The 11759-nt window shown below is 44.8% G+C and overlaps 1 protein-coding gene across 5 annotated transcripts in view; it reads left to right on the top strand.

Annotated features, from left to right (window-relative positions):
• Positions 1-11759, top strand: part of plekha4 (pleckstrin homology domain containing A4) — a 64982-nt gene that overhangs the window by 20330 nt on the left and 32893 nt on the right. For 4 of the 5 annotated variants that reach the window (XM_076986830.1, XM_076986827.1, XM_076986831.1 and 1 more), the window contains exons 6-9: positions 3650-3768; positions 4442-4615; positions 6524-6749; positions 9045-9086. In XM_076986830.1, coding sequence (XP_076842945.1) covers positions 3650-3768; positions 4442-4615; positions 6524-6749; positions 9045-9086 — 561 coding nt within the window. The remainder of the gene's footprint in view (positions 1-3649; positions 3769-4441; positions 4616-6523; positions 6750-9044; positions 9087-11759) is intronic. The other variant, XM_076986832.1, reaches the window with a different exon arrangement.

Raw genomic sequence — 11759 nt, forward strand, 5'->3', positions numbered from 1 at the left:
CAGGTGTGGGTGGAGAGGGAGTTGTGCAGATCCTACACTGAACATGAGGAATGGCCAACAAGGAGAGTGAGAACCTTGTCCCAGCCAACACCAGCTTCTCCACTGTTGCTGGGAGGTTCAGGTGGGGTGAGGGTGGAGTGGAGATGGAGGAGAGTGAAGAGTCCTCATGAGGTTGTGGTGTTCCCATAAGCTGATGGCCTCTACCATCGTCATGGCTCTCATCCAAGGTCTGCAGCTCTGTTGCTGCATCCACAGTGGGGGAAGGATGTTGTGGTTTGGAGCGATGACACCCCCTGGTGGAGAGGAGTGTTATCACTGGTGGGGGTTAGAAGATTGCATACAGCGAAAATCTAATTCTGTGTGAAGGTATGAACACCACTGTTTGTATGAAGTCCATCAAGCCTAAACAAATCCCTCTTTCCAAAAATCAGGTTGAAATTGTCAAGTGTTTAGTCCTAGTAACCTTGAGAAAATATTTGTTCTCCATGCTGGCAGAGGACCACTGATAAATATTTGAACACCGAGCCTTCTAATTGTAAAGTCAAAGTCAAATTTATTTATATAGCACTTTTTACACCACATGTTGTCACAAAGCAGCTTTACAATAGCTCCAGGTAGGAGCTAGCATCAGCACGTCCTCTTGCGGCAATGGCACATCCAACCCCGGCATCAGTACATCCACCGGCAAGCCAGACCATCTGCTCGGTGCTTGCATGCAATCGTCTTGGGTAGAAGCATGCAAAAAGATAATATTGAGTATACTGAAAAAAAGTGTGTGGACATCAATTTAAATCACTATTGATTTAAATGTACATAGCTCACGTGCCAGTGATTAGCATGTGGCTTCGGTAGGCTAATCTATAGCAGCATAACTAAAGGGAGGGGTTCAGAGGTGACCACAGTCATGAGGGCTCACTGAGACATTGCTTTCCAGTCAAGTCATTGTCACAACTAGAGTGATGCCATGACACAGGTGGATGACAGCATCAACATCTCAGATTACCAGAAATCTCAATGCCTAGGGGCCCCGAGCCCCACACCTTACAAGGGGAAAATTGTACTGAAGAGGTTCTTAAAGTCTCTTTTCAATACCTCAGACTGCTTTCTTGTGTCATTTTTGCCAACATGCACAATAAGCCATTTAACTGTTAAGTGGTCAGTCTGTAATTTTGGCAGTTTATCATTTAGCTCAGAGACTGTGATGTTCTATGAGTTTATGATATTTCATGCCATTGATACAATCATCCCCAATTATGAGGGTGTCAGCTGTGTTTGCAGGTTGTGAGTTTGTAGCTCTGCTGGAGTGATCCTGGCGACAGGTGTTTACTGTTCTCTCTGTTCTCTCTGAGGTTCTGCAGTGGTCCACATCTATTCTGCAGGTGAAGTGATCTATTATGAGCAACAGTGTTAGCTTTAGCATGAGCATTGGTATTGGTAGTGGAGGTTGAAGACAGTACTACAGAGCTGTACATAGCACGCCATTTGTGTTTGGTCTCAACCCAGACCCACTGGTCATTCCTGCCATCAGTACTCACGGTAGTGGCTCTGTCCATGTGTTCCACTGGCCCGGCTCTGAGAATCTCCACTGCTCTCTGCTCCACTGAACTGCCGGCAGATACTCCCCTCCCTCACTCACACACTCTGGTGCTCCATGTACAGATACTCCCCTCCCTCACTCACACACTCTGGTGCTCCATGTACAGATACTCCCCTCCCTCACTCACACACTCTGGTGCTCCATGTACAGATACTCCCCTCCCTCACTCACACACTCTGGTGCTCCTTGTACAGATACTCCCCTCCCTCACTCACACACTCTGGTGCTCCATGTACAGATACTCCCCTCCCTCACTCACACACTCTGGTGCTCCTTGTACAGATACTCCCCTCCCTCACTCACACACTCTGGTGCTCCTTGTACAGATACTCCCTCACTCACACACTCTGGTGCTCCTTGTACAGATACTCCCCTCCCTCACTCACACACTCTGGTGCTCCTTGTGCAGATACTCCCCTCCCTCACTCACACACTCTGGTGCTCCTTGTACAGATACTCCCTCACTCACACACTCTGGTGCTCCTTGTACAGATACTCCCCTCCCTCACTCACACACTCTGGTGCTCCATGTACAGATACTCCCCTCCCTCACTCACACACTCTGGTGCTCCTTGTACAGATACTCCCTCACTCACACACTCTGGTGCTCCTTGTACAGATACTCCCCTCCCTCACTCACACACTCTGGTGCTCCATGTACAGATACTCCCCTCCCTCACTCACACACTCTGGTGCTCCTTGTACAGATACTCCCTCACTCACACACTCTGGTGCTCTATGTACAGATACTCCCCTCCCTCACTCACACACTCTGGTGCTCCTTGTGCAGATACTCCCCTCCCTCACTCACACACTCTGGTGCTCCATGTACAGATACTCCCCTCCCTCACTCACACACTCTGGTGCTCTATGTACAGATACTCCCCTCCCTCACTCACACACTCTGGTGCTCTATGTACAGATACTCCCCTCCCTCACTCACACACTCTGGTGCTCCATGTACAGATACTCCCCTCCCTCACTCACACACTCTGGTGCTCCTTGTACAGATACTCCCCTCCCTCACTCACACATTCTGGTGCTCTATGTACAGATACTCCCCTCCCTCACTCACACACTCTGGTGCTCCATGTACAGATACTCCCCTCCCTCACTCACACACTCTGGTGCTCCTTGTACAGATACTCCCTCACTCACACACTCTGGTGCTCTATGTACAGATACTCCCCTCCCTCACTCACACACTCTGGTGCTCCTTGTACAGATACTCCCCTCCCTCACTCACACACTCTGGTGCTCTATGTACAGATACTCCCCTCCCTCACTCACACACTCTGGTGCTCCTTGTACAGATACTCCCCTCCCTCACTCACACACTCTGGTGCTCCATGTACAGATACTCCCCTCCCTCACTCACACACTCTGGTGCTCCTTGTACAGATACTCCCCTCCCTCACTCACACACTCTGGTACTCCTTGTGCAGATACTCCCCTCCCCTCACTCACACACTCTGGTGCTCCTTGTACAGATACTCCCCTCCCTCACTCACACACTCTGGTGCTCATTGTTCAGTCCTGGAATGCCAACTTTTAAACTCTGACCACAGGCTCCAAAAACTAATTTCCAGCTCTGTCATGTAGAGAATGTAGCAATTCTTACAACACGTGTGTCCTGAAACTTGTGGTGCCATTTTATAAGAAATACGAAAATCACAAGAAAATAGAAGAGCAACTACCTTTTGGTTTTGTAGTTTTTTCAAATAATAGATTTCAAATAATCTCAGGTACCATAATTCAGAAAATAAAAATAAAATAAGATAAAAATGTAATCCACATATAAAGAAGAGGAGCTAGGGTTAGAAGTGACTGAACAGTGAGGAAACAGGAAGTACAATTATAGACTATCGGTCTGTATCAGAACAAACATAATGAGTATTCTGATGCTCCTATGTAAGCAAAGGAAAAACATCATTTATCATTTTGGTTTGAGAGAATACGTGTGTGTGTGTGTGTGTGTGTGTGTGTGTGTGTGTGTGTGTGTGTGTGTGTGTGTGTGTGTGTGCGCGCGCGCGCGCGCGCGTGTGTGTGTAGGTGGTTCATCAGGGAATGCGATCATATTTGCTGAGTGCTGATACCCAAGAAGACATGTTGGGCTGGGTCAGAGCTCTAAGCCAATCAGCATGCATGGAGACTGATGGTATCATCAACAGGTGCCCCAATCACAGCTATTATCCCTCTAGGGATTTATATACAGTGGTACCTCGAGATACGAGTTTAATCCGTTCCAGACCCGTGCTCGTATCTCGAACTGCTCGGTTCTCGAAGCAATTTAACAATGTAAAGTATTGTAATTGGTTCCGGTCCTTAAAAAAGTCACAAAACTAGCGTAAATGTGGAAAAAAAGACATGTTCTTTATTAATAAAGGCACACGCAACATGTAAAAATTACGTGGAAAAAAAGACATGTTCTTTATTAATAAAGGCACACGCAACTGTAAAAATTACGTACACACATCACATTACCTAAACTTAAACAGTTGCTTAAACACTCACTCGTTGGTTTTAGGCCTTTTGGGTTCACTCAGATCTGTTTTTTTTTTCATTAAAAATCTGTCCAACGAGGTTTGTTTCTTTGCGTGGAGTAGTCGCTACAACAGTATTGAAATACAGTACTGTACTGCCACCTAGTGGTTCATGCTCGTATCTCGAGCATGCACTCGTATGTCGAACAGAAATTTTGCTCGTCTCGGTGCTCGTATCTTGGATTGCTCGTATGTAGAGCAGCTCGTATCTCGAGGTACCACTGTACATTTATTTATAATTTTATTTGTTGTAAAGGTTTGTGGTGATTTGTAATGTCTAATGCTTGTGCCTCATTGGCAGGCGATGTGCCAGCTACCAGGACTTCACTCACATAGAGGGCAGTACTGAGTCAGTGGATCTCCCTCTCCGAGGTGGGATGACCCTAAGCTCCTCCCACATCTACAGACAGAAGGAGCCACATCACCCAATGGGAGGAGCCATGGACATGCTGGAGCAGAGAGGGAGACACAGGCAGTAAGTCATATAGAGCTGGCATGTAAGGGTTAAGGTTAGAGTTAAGATTAGAAGTTAGAGGCTAGGGTAACAGTTTAGGGTTAGCATAGTGAGGTGTGTAGTTACACTTTTGCTTCATTTACTGAAGTTCACTGTTTGGAATGACACCTATATAACTTACTGAAACGTACATAAACATTAATAAATGCTTCAACACATCAACACATTTATGACCCACAAACTCCCACATCAACACCTTTATGACCCACAAACTCCCACATCAACACTTTTATGACCCACAAACCCCCACATCAACACCTTTATGACCCACAAACTCCCACATCAACACATTTATGACCCACAAAGTCCCACATCAACACCTTCATCACCCACAAACTCCCACATCAACACATTTATGACCCACAAACAGTGATGGCTAAGTTACCTTGAGAAAGTAATCCGATTACTGATTACTGATTACTCCTTTTAAAAGTAACTTAGTTACGTTACTGATTACTTGATTTTAAAAGTAACTACGTTAGATTACAAGTTACTTTAGTAGTTACATTCAGCAGCAAAATAATTTTTTCCAATACTCACTTTATTGGAAGTGCATTATTAACAGTAACAACGTATTGAAGCAGGTTCGGTAACTGAGGCAGAAACTGCTTAATCCAAAAATCCCGAGGAGGGAAACTTTATTGATAACGCAACTCTGGCGCGCGCAGTGCCCCCCCCCCCCCCATCCCCCGTGTCACTTAAAGGGCGAGACTCGCTGTGTCGCTACAGTATCTCCCGACATTACGTTTGTGTAGCTGCGCAGTATTATTTGTAAATTTTTTTGTAAACGTAATACAAGCGAACTGGGGTGGGTTTCCCGAAACGTTCGTAGCGCCAAGTACTTCGTAACCTCGTATGAAACGTACGAGGTTAAGAAGTACTTAGCGCTACAAACTTTTCGGGAAACCCACCCCTGTTCAGTCAGACAGCTTGTGAAACGAAATACCATTACAATTTCAAGCATTTTAAAGTAGGCGACGTTAGTCAAAATTCCAGCACTTTTCAAAGGTAGAACACAGTGCAACATTAAAAATCTTCAGGTAAATGTTCCTTCCCCTGTTTTTGAGGGGTGTTTCTTTATACTACCACACATCGTTACGGGAGGACACTGCAAAAAATGACTTGTAAAACGCGCTCGCGCTCTCACAGGGTCGCGCGCAGCGTGCGGAGTCGAGTGCTACGGTCAGACGCAAAAGTAGAACTGAGCCAAGAAGAAAGCAAAAATATATATTTTTACTAGGGAAAATAAAAATAGTAATGCACAGTTATTTGGATAAGTAACTTTAATTTGATTACTGGACTGGAAATAGTAGCGCGTTATATTACTCGTTACCGAAAAAAGTGGTAAGATTAGAGTAACGTGTTACTAAGTAACGCGTTACTGACATCACTGCCCACAAACTCCCACATCAACACCTTCATCACCCACAAACTCCCACATCAACACATTTATGACCCACAAACCCCCACATCAACACCTTCATCACCCACAAACTCCCACATCAACACCTTTATGACCCACAAACCCCCACATCAACACCTTCATCACACACAAACCCCCACATCAACACCTTTATGACACACAAACCCCCACATCAACACCTTCATCACACACAAACCCCCACATCAACACCTTTATGACCCACAAACTCCCACATCAACACCTTCATCACCCACAAACTCCCACATCAACACATTTATGACCCACAAAGTCCCACATCAACACCTTTAGCATAGTTTAGGGTAGGGTTAGAATTGGGGTTTGAGTTAGGGTTTAGGGGCTAGAGGGTTAGAGGAAGATGACCTGACTCTCTCTGCTCTGGTGTGTTCTCTGTTGTCTTTCCACAACTCCTCTTCTTCTGTCCCTAGTGGTCCTGATACTCGAGTCCGTTCCCTCAGCTTGGACCGCACAGTTGATGAGCCTTGCATGTCTCCTCAACCAATCCAGGGCTCATGCCCTACGACCCCGAGAGGTCAGTATGGGTCAAGACCCCACACTCCAGTGGGCAGGGTGGACATGCGGCCACATGAAAGCCAGTTGGCTCCCCCATCACCTAGGATCCCCAATCTCAGCTCCAAAAGATGGCACACAAAGGTGAGACGTGAAACTCCTGTTGAAGACGATCTGGACAGGGTTAGGGTTACCCAGATACTACAATACAGGGTTAGGGCTACCCAGATACTACACTACAGGGTTAGGGTTACCCAGATACTACAATACAGGGTTAGGGCTACCCAGATACTACACTACAGGGTTAGAGTTACCCAGATACTACACTACAGGGTTAGGGTTTCCCAGATATTACACTACAGTGTTAGGGTTACCCAGATACTACACTGCAGGGTTAGGGTTACCAGATATTACACTACAGGGTTAGGGCTACCCAGATACTACACTACAGGGTTAGGGTTACCCAGATACTACATTACAGGGTTAGGGCTACCCAGATACTACACTACAGGGTTAGTGTTACCCAGATACTACACTACAGGGTTAGGGATACCCAGATACTACACTACAGGGTTAGGGTTACCCAGATACTACACTACAGGGTTAGGGCTACCCAGGTACAACACTACAGGGTTAGGGCTATCCAGATACTACACTACAGGGTTAGGGCTACCTTAAGGGCTTACCTTAGGGCTAGCCTGGTTTATACTTTCGCGAGTGACCGTAGCACGTGACTCTGCACACCTCGCGCGAGCGACCCTGCGCAAACGGTGGAAGCGTTTATACTTTCCGCGTGCAGTGTTCTCCGAAACGATATGTGGTAGTATAAAGAATCACCCCTCAACAACAGGGGAAGGAACATCTATGACGAATTTCAATGTTGCTTTGTGTTTCAGGTTTGAAAAGTGCTGGAATTTAGGCTAAAGTAATTGAAAATGCTTGAAATTGTAACTACTTTGTTACACAACAAATAGCTGTCTGACTGAACAGTTCTCTTGTATTACATTAACAAATACGAGCCTCTTGTAATTCTAGGGCGAAACATGAGAGAACGTGAAGACGTTAAGATTGGGCGTTTTGAAAATAAACAACCATTAAATAATGTGATTTAAAGCAAATTATTTCGAATAATTTTGAGTATATGTATAAATATTTAACTTAATTAAGTTTAACTTAATTTGTTTAAATATTGAAATGGACCTTGAAAGTGCCGTACAAGTGCTTTAATTCCACCTTATAAAGGTGTATTAACCCTGCAAACATGACTTTGTTCATTGCGCTGAGGCGCAGCACGCGCAAAGTTACAAAATTCGAGAGGTGCACGACCTCGCCAATCGACAGCGCAGCCCTAGCGCACAGGCGGAGCCACCGCGATTACGTCATTTTCACGTCATTTTCACCGCGTAGACCCTCGCACCGCTCACGACGCGTCAAGTATAAACCAGGCTTAAGAGTAAATATGAATAGAGTAAATATCACCTCTCCTATACATGTAGTGTAGGGTTACCTGAACACCTTGGGAAGAGGGTTTTATAAATGAAGGGGATGACTAACTAAAAAATTGTGTTGGAGAATAATTCAAATCTGGCCAGTAAGAATTTAACTCTCTGTCCTTATAATATCTTACTTTATTTATGTCCATTTTATTGTCCTGGAGAAGGAATGTAGAGTCATGACTGAGTGTAGTGGACGTGATTTGATTGTGAGAGGAGATCATGTGGAATTCTGAATTCTAATTCCATATCAGAACTGATAGAGCCATGATACAGCTGTGATAGAGCCGGATTAGAGCTGTAATACAGCTGTGATAGAGCCGGATTAGAGCTGTAATACAGCTGTGATAGAGCCGAATTAGAGCTGTAATACAGCTGTGATAGAGCCGGATTAGAGCTGTAATACAGCTGTGATAGAGCCGATTTAGAGCTGTAATACAGCTGTGATAGAGCCGGATTAGAGCTGTAATACAGCTGTGATAGAGCCGAATTAGAGCTGTAAAACAGCTGTGATAGAGCCGGATTAGAGCTGTAATACAGCTGTGATAGAGCCGGATTAGAGCTGTAAAACAGCTGTGATAGAGCCGAATTAGAGCTGTAATACAGCTGTGATAGAGCTGAATTATAGCTGGTAGAGTTTCTCTCATGAGTTTCTGCTCATGTGTAAAGACTAATAGGGTAATAGCGAGTAGCACATTTAATTATTTTGATGTTAAAAACATTTATTTATCTTGTTTACACAATGTTAAAACACAAAATTCAGAATCTCAAAGTTCTGTCGTCATGAATATCCCAGATCACTCTTTCATCTTTTCTCTCTTTATTGTTCTCTTCTTTCTTTCTTTCTTTCTTTCTTTCTTTCTTTCTTTCTTTCTTTCTTTCTCTCTCTCTCTCTAACTTTTTCTGTATCTGTCATTTTCACTTTTCACTCCCAATCCTGTGTTAGTCTTCAGCATGTTACTCAGCATTTCGCAGATATTCAGGCAAGGTACACACACACACACACATACACACACACTCACATCACACACACACACATATACACACACACATACACACACATCACACACACACATCATACATACACACACATACACACACAAATCACACATACACACATCACACACACATACACACAAAAACATACATACATACACACACACACATCACACTCACACACATACACACAAAAACACACACACACACACACACATCCACACATCACATCACACACACACATCTCACACACACACACACACACACATACACACACATATCAGACACACACACACACATCCATACACAGACATATCACACACACACACATCACACACACACATTAGGGCTCTGGACCCATACGATCACACACATCACACACTCACCACATCACACACATCACATCACATCACACACACATCACACACATAGATTCACACAGGCACATACATTCACACACATACTCACGCACTCTCACACATACACTCAAACACACTCACATACTCACTCTTACATGCACATACACAATCACTCACACATGCAAGCACACACACACTCAACACTCACACATGCGCACACATTTACATTTACATTTATGGCATTTAGCAGACGCTCTTATCCAGAGCGACTTACAAAGTGCTTTGCTTCTGATCACAGAATACATCCTAGGAAATAGTACAGATAGGCCAGAATTCAAGACACCATTGAGTCTACTACTAAACTACAGGAGTCAATATCATTACCTAGTGTTTTGCAAGTTAGGCATTTGCCAAGAAGCACAAATAACCATAGACAGACATACAATTTAAGAACACGGCAAGTGGTATCAGCTGAGTTAGTGCTCTGGTAAGAACTCAACAAACAGGTGAGTCTTCAGTCTACGCTTGAAGATAGCAATAGACTCTGCAGTCCTAGCAGCTAATGGAAGATCGTTCCACCATCTTGGAGCCAGGACGGAGAATAGTCTGGAGCTTTGTCTTCCATGAGACTTTAAGCATGGAGTTTCAAGTCTAGCCAAGCTTGAGGTTCTAAGTGTTCACTGTACAGATCGGCTTTCGACCATGGACATCATGTAGGGAGGGGCCAGTCCATTTTTGGCTTTGTAAGTAAGCATCAAGGTTTTATATCTGATGCGTGCCGCTACTGGAAGCCAGTGAAGAGAGCGTAGCAGAGGAGTCACATGTGAGAACTTGGGTAGATTGAAGACCAGTCGTGCTGCAGCATTCTGAATTAGTTGTAGAGGTCTGATGATCCGTAGAGGAAGACCTGCAAGTAGGGAATTGCAGTAGTCCAGCTTAGAGATTACTAGAGACTGCACAAGTACTTGAGTAGCTTCCTGTGAAAGGAAGGATCATATTCTCCGTATGTTGCAGAGGGGAAATCTGCAGGATCTGGTCAGCTTTGAAACGTGTTGAGAAGGACAACTCATTGTCCAACGTTACACCCAGGCTTCGAGCAGTTTCTGATGGTGTTCAAAGGAAACTGTGAGGTCGTTGTGTGGGTTTGGGCTTCCTGGAATGTACAGAAGCTCAGTTTTGCTAGGGTTGAGCTTCAAGTGATGAGCAGTCATCCATGAAGCAATATCTGCCAAGCATGCAGAGATACGCCTAGAGACCTGGGTGTCAGAATGAGGGAAGGAAAGAATTAGCTGGGTGTCATCAGCATAGCAATGGTAATAGAAACCATGAGACAAAATAATGTCACCAAGGGAACGAGTATATAAAGAGAAGAGAAGAGGGCCTAGGACCGAGCCTTGGGGGACTCCCGTGGAAAGTTTACATGGATTTGATATAGATCCTCTTCACGTTACCTGATAGGAATGGTCTTCAAGATATGACTGGAACCATTTCCAAGCAGAGCCAGTCACACCTAGGCTAGAAAGAACAGAGAGGAGGATGTTGTGGTTGACAGTGTCAAAGGCTGCAGAAAGATCTAGAAGAATTAAAACTGATAGCTTGTTAGCCTTGGCAGCATGGAGCTTCTTGGTCACTGCTTTGAGGGCACACATACACAAACACTCACTCTCACATGTGCACACACTCACACATGCACACACACTCATGCACACACACACACACACACTCACACATTCACACACTCACTCTCACGTGCGCGCACACACACACACACACACTCACACTTACTCACACATGGACACTCACTCTGACACAGGCACACTCACTCTCACATATGCATACTTACCCACACACACGCACACATGCGCGCGCGCACATACAAACACACATGCATATACTCACACCCACACACAAACACATATGCGCACATACACACACACACTCGCATATACTCACACCCACACATGCACACACACATGCACACACACACACACTCTCTCACATGCACACACTCTCACATATGCATACTCACACACACACTCACATACACTCACACATGCAGTCACATTCACGGCACAAACACACACACACATACATTCTCACACAATCACACTTTGCTTTGATGTAACTGTGCCTATTGTGTGTGGGGGGATTTGTGTGTGTGTTTGTGTATGTGTATCTGTTGGGGTGCATGTGTGTGTATGTGCTGGTTGTATGTTGGATGTGTGTGTGTGTGTGTGTGTGTGTGTGTGTGTGTGTGTGCGTGTGTGTGTGTACTGGTTGCATGTTGCGTGTGGGTGTATCTATGT

Source organism: Brachyhypopomus gauderio, unplaced genomic scaffold, assembly GCF_052324685.1.
Source record: "Brachyhypopomus gauderio isolate BG-103 unplaced genomic scaffold, BGAUD_0.2 sc49, whole genome shotgun sequence".
NCBI lineage: Eukaryota > Metazoa > Chordata > Actinopteri > Gymnotiformes > Hypopomidae > Brachyhypopomus > Brachyhypopomus gauderio.